The sequence below is a fragment of the Halyomorpha halys genome, unplaced genomic scaffold (genome assembly GCF_000696795.3).
Source record: "Halyomorpha halys isolate HHAL.00 unplaced genomic scaffold, Hhal_1.1 Scaffold1329.1, whole genome shotgun sequence".
In the NCBI taxonomy this organism is placed as follows: Eukaryota; Metazoa; Arthropoda; class Insecta; order Hemiptera; family Pentatomidae; genus Halyomorpha; species Halyomorpha halys.
This window is the reverse complement of record NW_027105015.1, coordinates 87082-102119: the sequence shown is the minus strand read 5'-3', so window position 1 is coordinate 102119 and position 15038 is coordinate 87082. Positions and strand designations below refer to the sequence as shown.

Below are 15038 nucleotides of genomic sequence, written 5' to 3'. Positions count from 1 at the left end.
GAATTAAAGATTAATATCTACCAATTATGTGAAAAAGAAATAACAGAAAAACGTATGAACTTTTTCGAGATGTATTTTTTATAATCATTTCATAATATTTGTTTTTACTTTAATATTCCTCTGAAAATGTGCTTCTTCCCAGCGGGTTTTTTACTTTCACACCTATTGGAGTATATAGTAAGGGAAAAATATGTTTTGCAAAATGGTCTGCGCGAGTGTACGCGAGCGAGGGTGTGCGTTCGTGCGATTGATTACATGATTGCCTGAAATTACATATTAAGGCGGATATATAACTGAGATATGCCAGCATCTTTTTCTATAAAATTGAAGAACCGGAAGTGCCACCTTACAGAATATATTTTTCACATTTTCTCGAAAAATGGCTATAACGACTTTTAATAAACCGTGCAAGTCAATGTACAATTATGATCTTTAATATCGACTAGGTTTCATCCTCATTGAAATTGTATGAAAGGGCTTGAATGGCGCACATTCAAGAAATCTTCCTCTCAGGAACCTTTTATTTTGTTTCTACAAAATAATTAACCATTTCACATTTTTATTAGTTGTGAAAAATGGATTAATATCAAAATATCCGACTCTTAACGAAATCTTCGTTCGAATCTCTGATGAAGACTTGAAATTCAGGTCGAAACGTCGGCACAAATAAATAAGTTTTGTTTATTTGTATATTTTTGCTGACCAAACCCCCGACCATCTTCTCCTCAGATAAATATAAACTATGAATGGATTTGATAATTAACTTAGATAATAGGAAATATTTTATTTGTAGGTAAAAAACACATTTTCGGAATAGTTGTACTATAGACGTATAGTTTGCCGTTGGAAAGGCAAAGATTTTAGAAAATTTCCCCCCTTTTTTTTCCACGTTTCAAAAGTGTTGGTTTGTCACTCCCTAGACCTGCCACAGAGCCGAGACTGAAACCTTACAAGTCAATGGTACCAGTTTCTTTGACATTTAATCTAAAAAAAAAAAAGCTACCATTTTTTCAGAATTCTATTAAGTATTGGCTTAAAATATAATTTGAAATTTAAATGGAACACACACAACTATTGTAGTGATTCATAACATTTTTTGTCTCAACCAAACAGATTTCGGTTACTTCATAGTCCTATTTTGAAATCCCCGCCAATATACCTCCACAAAGGAAAATTTTTGCAGGAAAAATGCGGAAAAGTGATCCCGACACACTAGTTTGAAACATAAAACAAGTGGTTTTATTTTTCCCTTCCTTAACCTCTTCAGTATATTCCATAATATAAAAATAAATATGAAGTGTTTAAAAATTTTTATTGGTGGTCACACCCTAGATACAAATAAAATCAATATAGATAAATTTTATGTTATGTTTATTACATAGTTCCTAAGAACCTCTTCATATGTATGCTTTTTTTATTTATATATTCGTTATTATTTATTTTGTTTTTGTGCAGTTTCTTTTGAGTACATAGATAAGAAATGTTTATTCTGTCACTTTCTAGGAGGTTATTCCCTAATCTCAATGAAAATTCAAAGGGGCTGTGGTGAATTCTCAATTGGTAGTTAATGACAATGATGTCTGTATTACGAGGGATTAATTCATATGATATTACTGAATTCCTTCCACGTCCTAGTTTTTCCATAAAACATAGAATAATCATTTCATTTCTCACACAAACTGAAAAAAAGTAGTTGATGTAACTTGGCTCAATTTCCCGGTTTGGTGTTTTTCGTTTTTTTCTTCAAGTCATGGGAATATTTTTTCCTTATTAACTCAGTTCATCTTCATCAAATAAAATGTAATAAGCTTCTGTTAGTTTCTCTAGGTTCTGATTAAATATATGGTGTTCGTTTATATAATATGTTCAAGGTAATAATACTTCTTTATGACATTTGATACTACGTTCTATGTTGGATTTTATTGTCACAATAGATTTGATAATACTAAGAGAAAAATTAGATTTTTTTCAAGTATTTTAAGCAGGACGAATTTTATTATTATATGAATATGGTGTTACAGAGATGGATGTTTCTGGAATACCGAAAAAAAAAACGTCAATTTCTAATCGGTATTGACCGGAAAGTTGTGGAAATTAATCGAACAATATTGAAATATGACTGTTGTTTTCTCGCTATAATATTGTTTATAAATTAATCAACTGTGTAAACGAATGACTATGAGCACTATCAAAGAACAAGACTCCAAGAAATACATTATTCTCATTCGTTCACTAAGGTATCATCCATTAATGATCACGTTTCTTAAAACTATTTTTATTCCATTTACTAAATGCATTTATGTGGGGCTGACTATAAAAATTTAATTGGAACAGTCAAACAGTAATTACTGATTTTTTTGAGAATTTTATGTCTGCTTTTAGTTTTTTTAAATTGAAGAATTCGAAAGTCCGAAATTATAAATTTTGAGAAAAAACTAAAGATGACTTAGATAAAATTTACTATTAATTTTATTCGCGGATTCTTTAATTTAAGACTAATAGGTAAGAGCTAGAACAAGTTTGAATAGACGAACTTTTCGTAAAATTTAGGGTTCTTCTTCGGATAATTCACAATCTATGCATTTCTTAAAGAAATTTACTATATACAAATTAAAAGAGCATTAATTTTAATTTAATTTCCAATAGAGTTCGTTTTGTCATTATTATGCAAGAGGGGGCTTTTATAGTGTGGCTATGGAGGGGTATTTCAATAATAGCTGTCATTCTCCAGTTAAACCTTGTTCATCGTTTTCACCCATTTGAGTTCTTTACTTTAATTATATCTACAACAGTACTAGAATATATAATCAGATCCATTTTTTTTTTTTTACTCTGTAAAGTACCATGGAATCTCTGAAAGAAAGAGAAACTGCGGATCTCCGGTTCAAAATTCAGTTTCAAAAACCCAAGACTCGGAAAATGGTTTGTGTATCTGTTTACAGTCAACATAGCTCAAAAATGAAAAGTCATACGAAACTGAAATTACTTATTTTAGGCAGATATATGGCAAAGATGCGATAAAATCCTCTGATTGGAACTGTTACTTTATAGAATAGGGTTCTCACATTTTTTCGATTTTCTTGAAAACAATTTTGAATAAACTCCGCATATATGTGATGAATGTGCAATTAAATTTTCTTTAATATCAGCTAGGTCTTATCCTCATTGAAGTAGTCTGAAATGGCTTAAATGACGAATTTAAAAAAAAAAAATCTTTGTCTAACGTTCATACCTTTAATTTTGTTTATTTGAAAAAAAAAAGTTCCAATTTTTAGCAGTAATATAGAATGGACAAATACAAAATCTTAAAGAACTTTATGAATAATTAAAGGAGAAAAAAGTTAATAGAAAAAAAAATAGAAACGTCCTAGTCGAAAGGGATAAATCGAGATCAGCCGATCTTTACCGATTGCATTACGACTTCCTTATCTTTTGTTAAACTGTTATATTTTGGTAGGAACGAAATTCGTTATCCCCATCTCGAGAAACTCTATAAAACGAATTTTTATTATATAGAAAAATAAAAAAAAATTGTTCACAATTTTCGCCTTCCCTCCCTCATCTTTATTTTTATTTTTTTTTTCGGAAATCCAAAAAATATTGATATTTTCAACAGGAGTCTACTAAACTACACAGTACCTGGGAACGTATATAGGATGGTAATTTAGGATGTTAACTCAAAGCTGTTTAATTCTTTTTAATCAAGCGGCATGTGCTCGGAAAATATTAAGTAGGTTCAGTATGCAAAATGTAATCTAATTTAATTGGAACAAGATCGGATTTCTCATTCTTAGTTGTGTATTTCTCAAAAATATTGGAAACTCCGTGCGTGAAAGATTGGAAAATGGTAAAGAGAGTGTTTTAGTACTTAAAGGAACTTATATTTATGGTATTTATTATAATAGAGGTGAACCAGTAGCCTGCAAAAGACGGATTTTCTGACGCGGACTATGGTGGTGACATAAAAACCAGACTATCTACCTTCGGCGTTCTCTGGTAGACCGATGTCATGGTCAAATAGAAAGAATCGGTTCGTGGCCTTGTCTACATCTTTGAATTTGTTGGGGCGAGTCTGGCTGTGAGGGGAAGCTACCTGACTTGTATGAGATTAGTGCACTAGAGATGGCATCCGAACTAAAGATTGACAATCATAGCGCTATTTAACGTCTTAAGAACCCTATGTTCCACAACCGCACTAAGCATTTTGATATTCGAATAGAATTTGTGAGAGAAAAAGTGGGATCTGGACTGATCTCAATATAAGCTGTTTCATCCTATGAACAATTGGCTGACATTCTCACAAAGCCCCAACTTAGGTAACGTTTTAAATCAATTCGAGGTCTCATCAGAGTGGGTGTTTCAGTTTGGGAGTGGTGGCGAATGGTTATTCGGTTCGCATACATGTAAGAGTTGTTAGTGAGTGCTGATCGGGATTTAACATCTTATATATTTTTCTGGTGTTGGGGGAGTGGGTGTTGAATAGAAAATATTACGCCAATACTGTTTACTTTCCCCCGTTAATAGTTTGTAACCTTCTGTCATGTTACCCTTTTATTATGTGTTTTCTTTATTTCTGTTTGTTGTCGCTTGTCTCTGTTTTGTATTAAAAATATTATTTTTGTCTGCTAAATAGTGCATTCTTTGTTTCTTTAATATAGAGGTATTCATGATCTTTAGTTTAACATGTTGTAGCGTGTTAAATGGATAAATATTTCCTTCTTTTACCATGTTAAAATGTTATAATACATAACATGGTCGAGAGTCTGTTACTAGGTCTGTTGAATGGTGGATGACGTCACGCAACAGACCACTTGAGCTCGTCACCATCTTGTTTGTTGTCGTGTTAGGTTACATGCTCGTAGTTTGTGCTTTGATTGTGTTAGTATGTTTTCAAAACTAATAAAATAATGGATGACAATAATAATAATGTAATGACAGTTAATTAACTCAGTAGCCAAACTTCTACTTTTCACTCAATTTAGACATGTAATAATTTACTTTAATCAAAACTTAGAAGTAAACAATAACGTGAGTTGTGGACGGAAAGGTTATAAAACAAGTTTCTCAGAAAATCCACTAGGAGCTCTTATGCATTTAACATTTAACATGACTTTAAATAGGGCTGCTCACAATCCTATACTTATAACATTTAACATATTAAATGCTAAATATTTACCATAGTAAAGCATTTAAATTTAACACATCATGAATACCCCTTATGAACAATGTTCACTTATACATCATAAACCAAGAGTTTTATTGTTTTTTTTAACTATAAATTCTGACTTATAATTTTTTTAATTTAAATTATAAATTAAATTATTTATTTATGATGAATATAAAAATTTTGATAATGATTTACATTTTTAACATAATATAATTACAGTTGAAGTGTGAGTTTTTAAAATGACCTTTAAATTTAAAATGACCTTTAATGACCTTGAAAGCCTTTTTTTCTTGAATATTATGATTATATCGTAATTTTATAAGAACCAACTAGGAAACCTAGAAGTAAATATCACTGATTTGGTTGAATAGTCACAATTGCTTGAATACCTATTCAACAATTGGAAAAAAAAAAAAAAAGCTTTGATTTTATTTAGAATTGAACATATCCCAAAGATATTGCCAAATACTGCGGTTATTTTCTTTACTGAGGTCCTCCTACAGGCTTTTCTAAAGCTATTGAGTTGTTAGAAAGGAAGTTTGGTCTACGGTACAATCTATGGATTGCCCCATAAAGGAAATAAAAAAACTTGTCAGATGTGCCACTATTGAAGCAAATCAGCGATATCTTCTTTTGAGGATTGTGTTCTAGAATGAAATTGAATAATATTTTGTAGAGTCCACCAAAAGGAAGGTCTATTTCAGGAATGTTGAGAACATAACTTCAATCATATTCGAGGAATGTGGTGGTATCAATCCGATGAGGGAATATCGAAATCATCTTCAATAACAGAACAATGATCAAAACAGAGTTGAAGTTTTGATGCTCGAGGAATAAAGACAGTTCCAATTAGAATATTAGTTCTACGTTTGTACTTCTTTGGCGTTCTGAATTATTATTAATACAAATTGGTTTTAATCTTTTTAATTTTCAAAACTAAAAAACAATACATAAATTTTTTTTTAACTATATTAGTATCATGTAATATTAAACTTAAGGTAATACAAAGGATGCTTCGATTGTCAACTGATGCTCATAAAGGCCGTGTCGTTTGAGTTGTCGGCCATTTGGTTCGGCGTGTGAGGAACCTGATTGCAGACAATCTTTGTCCCATTTCATCGTTAACGTTATTTCATTATGGTTCAAAAGAAGGTGAGCATTACTATTAAAAATATCTATTACAACATATTATTGGCTGCCTGAATGTAATTCTTACAATATTATGGTTTATATTAATCGGTTTTAACTTGACCCATGTGAAATTGAGGGGTTGGATTTTATTGTTTATAGTAAAATTTAACAATACCTAATCAAGTATTATTAAATGTAGGAGGTTAACTTGGTGTTTTTATGATTTTGGATCGTTATATATTAATGTTCCTGAAAGTTGACATGTTTTGTATTAAGGTGTTTTATGATTTCACAGCCCAAGAAGAAAACTGGGAAGAAGGTTGCAGCAGCTCCTCTTGCTGTTAAAAAGCAAGAGGTTCAAAAAGTTGTGAATCCACTTTTTGAAAAGAGACCCAGGAATTTTGGAATCGGTATGTGGATTCTTTATCACATTTTTTTTTTACCAAATAGAATTTAGTTTTAATTGTCTTTTATTTATTTTAAGGTCAGGATATCCAGCCATCTCGTGATCTGAGCAGATTTGTAAGATGGCCCAAATATATTCGTATTCAGAGGCAGAAATCTGTTTTGCAGAAGAGGTTGAAAATTCCTCCTTCAATCCACCAATTTTCTCAATCATTAGACAAGCAAACTGGTGAGATGAACTAATTTTGTATAAATCGAAATTTTATGCTTTATCTATTTAAAATGGTGTTTAACAGAGTTATATACAGTTTTCCCACATTTACTTTTCGTATGTTTCCTTCTAGATGAGAAATATTTTCTGATAATAGTTGATCTTTTTTTATAGCTACCCAATTATTCAAGATTCTTGAAAAACATAGACCTGAATCTGCACTTGCCAAGAAACAGAGGCTGAAGGCTAGGGCAGAAGGAAAAATTAAGCAGAAAGAAGAAGTTCCAACGAAAAAGCCTAATGTTATTAGGTCTGGTGTAAATACTGTTACTAGGTTGGTTGAACAGAAAAAAGCCCTTCTTGTTGTGATAGCTCATGATGTTGATCCTATTGAGGTATGTAATCTTTATTTGTAATATCTTATTTTTGAATTTGTAATTGTTACATACATTATTTCTGTACTAAGCAACTGATTTAAGTTGATTCCTCTTTAATTCTTAGATCTGAGTATTTTAACATTTCTGATTATTGGAAAACCATTAACTAAGTATATTTAATTTCAATTCTGGATATAGTTGTATTTAAATTTTATTTGGGATTGATTAGAAATACTTTTAAACCTCATTTACACAAAATATCACTCTTAATAATTTGTCTAATATGACCGTTGTTAGATTTGTGCACATTTTACTTTAACTTGGGAGCATTTAAGAGTATTTTATTGCAAAATCATGATATATTTGTATAGGTTTTCTTTTTTTTTTTTAGTTATATATAGAATTTTATATAAGGCTATTATTGAAAAAAAAAAGAAGTGATAAGTAAACATACAAATAAATGATCAAGTAATTAAACATGAATTATAAATAATGGAGAAATAAACAACTTGTACACTTAATTAAATAATGAAATATATTTAATTAAAACTTTTATAAATACAACTTAGGTTTCAGGTGTGTTTATGTATCATCTAATAACATATGTTTTTATTCTTTTGTACCTGTATCATTTTGGTGATGTTTTGTTATAGCCTCCTATTTTTTGTATGAAAGGGTTTTTAGAAATGGTAGTAAGAGAGAAGAAATTTTGTGTTAGAGTGTGTACTCTTTAACCGTTAGGAGTTGTAAGTTACACAACATGTTTGAAATTCTTGTGTACAGAGGATATTTGTTGACTATTCTCATACTTATATTTTGAATGACCCCTAGTTTTCTCTAATTCGAGTCGCATGTTTAGATAGGAGCAGAATATGTTACTGTTTGAGCATATCACTCTTTATAACAGAATTGATTTGTTTTTTTTATAATAATTTAGATTTTCTATTAAAGTAGGGGTCCTCTTGCTAATAATGCCCTTAGTTCTATGTGCATGGAGAGTATTACAGACATGTCCAATTCTAAACCTAAGTAATTGAGTTACTGAGCCTATGGAATTTTGATACGATTAATAACTATTTTGGTTTATGGAAGGTCTCCTTGTGATAGCTTTTGTTTTTGGTTCATTTAATGTAATCTACCATTTTTTTAATAACCGCAAAGATTTTTATAAACGGTCTGTAATCCATTTACTGTAGCATCTATTCTAGAACAGTGCTGTCGTCCCCTAAGTAAGTATGGAAGAAATTTTGTTATTACACTCTTTTAATTTTGCTGTAAGATTACTATTATGAGCTTAATTCCATTCTCTTCAAAGATGTTTAGTTTATAATATTAAAATTAAAACTTATCATTTTCCGATATTCTTCTTTTTCAAATAATAGGTCACTTCCCTCGTGGTTATTTTTTTTTTATTAATACTGTGTATTTAAATTTTTTTATATATAAACCTCTTGTTATTTTATTAATGATTGGTATTTTGTTCTATGATGTTAATGAATTTCTTCACCTGATTGGATTATTAAATCCATTTATTGTAGATTGATGAAATTGACTCCTGAGAAATTACCAATTAAATCTAAACCCTTCACTTTTTTTCTCTGCAATTTTATTACAATATAGGGATTCAGCCTTTCATTATTAAAATGCTAACATTGTGCCAGTGTATGTTGTAACTAATTTAACTATATCATTTCTCTTCTTTTTTTTTTTTAATTAAACTTGGATTAGTGTTTGTACTCCAACTAGAATATGAAAGTCAGGAGTTAGCAATTTTTAGATAGAGTTATTTAGTTCACCATATTTTTAATTGTAAATGTTTTTCAGTTAGAAATTACTTTATTTTATGGTTTTGTATTTTTTGTTATATTTTTGAAGTCTATTGCCATAGCAGAATAAATTTACTTATTAAAAATAGTATATTGTAATAATATAAAGATGTCTTCCTGCGTATTTTATTCATTTTCTTTACAATTAGTTTTGGTCTTGACCTGTAGGCTGTATCAACCTATAAAATACATATTAACACTTATGTACATATACAATAATCATGTGGTAATGATGGTAGCCTGAAGGTTGAATTGACGTAGTCTGAAACTTGTTGTTAAGAAAATAGTTACAATGCACTGGAAAGCTTTTTTTTATTTATTTATTTTTTATATTTAATTAAAAGTTCCACAATTTAGTATTAAGAAGCTTTAAAAAAAAATGAATAAAAATTTTAGAAATAAGCTTTGTTACAAATTGTAAGGTACACTTGGCAAAATTTTCCTAACTGAATAAACTACTCACCTATGCGAAATTTCAAACACATTAAAAAATTAAAAACCTTAAATGTATAATGAATTTAATACATTATTTTTAAAGCCTATTATTTATTTACTAAATGTAATTGGATTGGAGCGGTTATGTAATCAATGGATGTGGTAACCATAACTTCACACTTAAAATTATTATAAAAGTGATTTCTTGAAATTGGTTTTAAAAAAGATTATACATCTAATGGGATAATTTTTAATTATGATAACAACAGTTCTAATAAAAAAAAAAATTAGGTATTTGAACTAAAAAAGCTTTATTTCTTATCATATTTTTAGCCATTTATTAAATAAAGAGATTAAATGTTGCACAAAGGACGAAATCAGTTCTGGAAAAAAAGTAGACTCATTTCTGGGGGAGGGGGGAGGGGCCTAATTTTTTATCTGGAGAACCTCCATATTCTTTTTAACTGTTCCATTCTTCAACAAAGATTATATTGTATGTAAGATAAACTTTCAGTGATGTTGATGAATTTCTTCACCTGATAGGATCAATTTCCTATACAAAATGATGAAACTGACACCTGAGAAAGTACTTATCTGTTAATATTTCTATAAAAATTGTATGTTTCTATTTACCTTGTTGAAATCTGTTTATAAAATTTTAGTTTTTAACTTTTCCTACTAAACTATACGTATTGACTCAGATCATTTTTGTTTATCATGTTGATTTCTCAAGCTCCTTGTTTATGTAACATTATAACTAATTGTGTTTACAGTTGGTGCTTTTCCTCCCTGCACTTTGCAGAAAGATGAATGTTCCATACTGTATTATTAAAGGGAAGGCTCGTCTTGGAAGGTTAGTCAGGAGAAAAACCTGTACTTCAATTGCAGTAACCCAGGTTAGTTTGGTTTTTATTCAATTATTATAATATATATTTACTGTTGTTTGATTCAAGTAGATATGTCTGAATGATGACCTTTTTCATTACTCAGAGCTAATCCTATGAAAGCTAAACATGAAATGAATGTTTTTTCTGACAGACATATAATTGATTAATAAGGTTATGTATAAGAGGAATTACAGGGTTTTTCATTTTAATACTTTTAACTTCTTTTAGCATATTTGTTATTTAGGTAAACATTTAATAAATTAACTATTGCAAGTATTATGTTTCCATCAAGATATTAATTTTAGACAATGGATCAAAGTATTATTCTTTTTTAATATATTCTTTTCTTTTGTGCACAGGCAATAGCACCTAAGAACGTATTGGGGTGAGAAGGGGGGTAATGTTATTTTAACAGTATTACATTGGAGGGAAAATAAAACACCATATATTACGGAGTAACAAAGCCATCAGCTTTTAAGATTGCACAAATTATACAAGAGAAGGACATCATCACTGATTCTGATTAACTTTTTTTGTTGGTTCTACTTTAGAAAAGATATACCCTGTAACCGCTTAATATGGGAATTTAAGAGTTATACAGTTTCTTTATTATGATGAGTATGTGTTTATGAAAACCTGAATTCAGTATTAGTTTAAAAATTTAAGGATGTGTTCATAGTGTTATAAGTAATATGAAAACAACAATACCTGTGATTCAGAATAAGCAAATTTTAGAATTATCCGATTTATTGAAATTGAATTATTGAAGGGCTTGGTTCTGCTGCGTCCATTGAATTATATGTAATGAGACCAGTATTCTTGTATGGAATGATGTGTATTGAAAATCTAATTTTTATTTCAAAACTTAAAAATCCTAGAATCAAGTTAATAAGTAAATTTATAAATCAAAAATTTTTTTACAATATTCTTGTACAAATGTTAAAGTTGTTCATGTGAATGCAATGAAGAAAGACCCTTCTCTTCTTTAAAGTCTAAGGACTTCAAACTTGTATCAACTAAAGGCCTAGTTACAGAGGTTTTAACTGAATCTAATAACCAAGCATTTTCGAAGATTAAAGCTATTAAAAATTATTGCAGACAAACTTCTCTAAAAACGCTATAGACAGTACTCTGTTAGTACAAATTGTTTTTTCTGGCTTACGATGGAGGTGGAACAGAATGGGATCCCCTGTAACTCAGAACTGGCTGATTTTTTATTGTATGACTGTACTATATTTAAATTTCGGCCAACCTGCTAGGCTTCCGGACAGTGCCAAAAAAAAAAATTTTTGTTCAGTGTAATTAGTCTCACTATAGAGTTTTTATGGTTATTTATATTAAAGTATGTTCAAATGTATAATTTATATTATATATTACACCTGTTAACTATTATGTTATACATTCCTCTTAAGATTTATTTACTTGTAATATAATTTTTAATGATATAATCTTGAGTTAATCATTTATTAATTTTTATAGATGGAGGGTAATGATCGTACTGCTTTAAATAAAGTCATTGAAGCTGTCAGGACTAATTACAATGACCGATATGAAGAAATCAAGCGACACTGGGGAGGTGGTTTGCTTGGTTCTAAATCTGCAGCCAGGATAGCCAAACTTGAAAAGGCCAAGGCTAGAGAGTTGGCCCAGAAACAAGGATAATTTTTTTTTTTCTTAATAAAAGCCTTGTTTTTATTTCTTTGGTTGTTTTTTATCTTTCCCTATTCCTATATGTTCTTTAAAATTTTGTGGATTGTGGTTTTGAGAAAAACCCATTTATTACATTATTCAAAACAAGAATGTTCCTATAATTTTTATTTTTAATTGAGATTGAATATTTCATTTGAAATAGTTTTTCCTTAAGATGCACTAGTATTCATTGAATTTTCTATTTTAATATAAATTAGGACAAGGTGTGGAAAACATAACTGTTTTAAAAATTTGTATTATTTTTTCCTGTAAATCAGCTTATAAAGTAATTTATGTAATATAATTATATAAACCTGTTTTATATAATGTCTCCTTAGTATGTTTAAAGCCGTATATATAGGTTAATGTTAGGCCTTACCATTTAGGAACAGTTTTTATAGTTTTATTGGTGATAATGTACACATATGGGTTGGATGGTGGTGTGGTCCATTCTCTTGAAATTAAGAGACAGTCAGGATCATTTCATGCTTCTGTTGTGCCGATAATAAATGAATGTTCATACATATATTCAAATAAAAGAATGTTGACTGGCATAGTGATCAATGCATCTCAAAAACTATAATGCCAACGAAGCCTAAATTATTGATGTCAGTTTTCCATGTGTTGTAAATATGTAACAAGACTGGCTTTGAAAAAAAGAAATGGTTCTTAAGAGGTTATAAAAAAATCTAAAATGAAAAAAAAAGAATCCTTAAAATTTTAATTCAATCAACACAACAATAGCTTTCCATATACAGATTCATTCATTAACATACAAGACTGAAAAAGAATATAACACAGGTCATTCAAAAGAATTAAAAAAAAAATAAAACAAATATTTTCTTTCAGTAGCATTACCATTAATACCAAGGTACTCAAAATATTTACTTATAATTAATATATCTGTACTTATGAGTATAAAGGATTTGAGTAAAAAAAAAATGTTGGTGTTGAGTACCTAATCAGACTCAGAATGAAGTTCTCTATCGACTGGTATAAAGGATTTAAGTCCATCTCATTCAGTCCCTGAGAATATCTTGGTTAAAACTAGTGAATGGATACGTTTTTATTAAGAATTTTTTTAACTTTATTTTTCGTCACCTGAAAAATGAAGTATATGGACTTGAATTTTTTATGCTTATCAGTAAGGATATCCTGTTAAATTGAAGACAAACGAAATGAAATGGTGAGCAACAACTAGTTTATTATAAAGGAATAATTAATAGGAAATTTTAATAAAAAAATAAAATTGTGAAAATGTTAAAAAATATTTTATAATATGATAGAATATTGTTGATTTCCATAAAAACTGTATTTTACCAAGATTTAAAACTATTACTAGAAGGGATGGGTCTTCGGTGGAAGGTTTGCTTGTGTTAAATAGAAAGTAATATCTACTCTTTTGTGTTTCTTTTTATTATATTATTTTTTTGTCTCTTACTTCGCTCAATACTTGCTCGTTTTCTTCTTTCTGGTTTGAGTTTAAAAGATATGAGGTTTTTCTTAATGCAAATTTCAGGTGACTTAACATTATAGCATACAAGATTCTTGAGCTTGGCATTATTTACTATATTCCATCCAACCTTTCCTCCCATAGTGCTAGGTTTCCACATGAATTTCGACCCAAGGGGATGTGTCAATAATGCTTTCAACAACCATGGTCCGAAGAGGTTTGTTACAGTCTCGCCTAAAGCATTTCTCTGATTTATGTTCGGTTCAATCAGTATACCTATTATTAAATCAGCTATGTTAAATTCTTGTAAGAAATTCAGTTAATATTAATGTTAAAGTAGCTTATAAAACTCTCCCTTATCCAGTATCTTGGAACTGAAATGAGTGTTTTACTAATGAACTTTGGAATGCTTGAAGATAAACTTGCAGTAGGAGTATTCCTAATGGAAATTTGATGCTCTACTACCTTTTCAGCAAGTTTCCTGTAAAATAAAAGGCAAGAAAACTGAAAAAGAATTTGACTAAAAACATGAGGGTCTTTATATTTTCCATTTTAGCTGGCTTATATCTTGGGAGATAGTGACAGTTAGGGATGAATTTAACGCACCATTTTAGTGATGTGCACCAGAAACTGAAAAGAGGAGTCTCTCTACTTCGTCCCGGTACCTTAAATTGATGAAAGTTTATTCTGCGTTGTTCATATGATCTTCCGTTGCACATTCCTGAATCTTACCGAATCGCATAGATTAGATTGGATATTTTGGTCAAATTTGGCCTTGAGAAGCTTTATGGAATGAAGCTTCCAATAAATCAGTTAAAGCCGTTTCTGTAACCAAGTAATATCTGCTAATTTAGGATAGTTCATATACTTTTAAACCCTTTCTACATTTTGAGTTCACTATTTTCTCTATATTTATTAGGACTAGTGATGTGAAATTCCCGAGAACATATACTCAAAGAAGTATTCCTGAAAATCATGAATTCCCGGGAATTCATTATTAAGTAACAAGATGACATCAATATACCTGTTTGTTAGATACAGTAACAAATAATTATTCCATATTAATTACTTTGAGTATGATTAGGTTTAATTAAAATCAAAACTACAATAAATTTCGAGAAGTAAATATAATTAAGGAACTATTTCAAACTAATGGTTCCAGCCAGTGCTGCCGATTCTCCCGGCCATAAATTGACGTTCAGCGTCTTGAAAATACCCGCTTTTGGAGAATCGTTACAACTGTAACTTTATGATAGTACTGTTGCACTAGCTCTGAGTCAGTGAAGCAACTGTCACGTTAACTATCACATGTGTACGCTTTAACAGTGAACTGTCGTGCAGTTTCTGTCGGGCCTTTATATTTTATACATACATACATACATACATACATACATACATACATACATACATACATACATACATACATACATACATACATACATACATACATATATATA

The 15038-nt window shown here is 29.7% G+C and overlaps 2 protein-coding genes across 3 annotated transcripts in view; one reads left to right on the top strand and one right to left on the bottom strand.

The window, feature by feature from the left end:
- The first annotated feature begins 6167 nt into the window (after nt 1–6167).
- RpL7A (ribosomal protein L7A) lies at nt 6168–12138 on the top strand. Its single transcript, XM_014434244.2, has 6 exons — nt 6168–6319; nt 6594–6708; nt 6783–6932; nt 7089–7309; nt 10326–10448; nt 11919–12138. The coding sequence occupies exons 1-6, from the start codon at nt 6305–6307 to the stop codon at nt 12099–12101; spliced, it is 807 nt and encodes a 268-aa protein (XP_014289730.1). The 5' UTR covers nt 6168–6304; the 3' UTR covers nt 12102–12138.
- Nucleotides 12139–13403: 1265 nt separating this feature from the next.
- The window catches only part of LOC106689310 (prostaglandin G/H synthase 1), a 13844-nt gene continuing 12209 nt past the window's right edge, over nt 13404–15038 (bottom strand). The window contains exon 11 of one of the 2 annotated variants that reach the window (XM_014434214.2): nt 13404–13857. In XM_014434214.2, coding sequence (XP_014289700.1) covers nt 13523–13857 — 335 coding nt within the window. In that variant the 3' untranslated portion in view covers nt 13404–13522. The remainder of the gene's footprint in view (nt 13858–15038) is intronic. The other variant, XM_014434215.2, reaches the window with a different exon arrangement.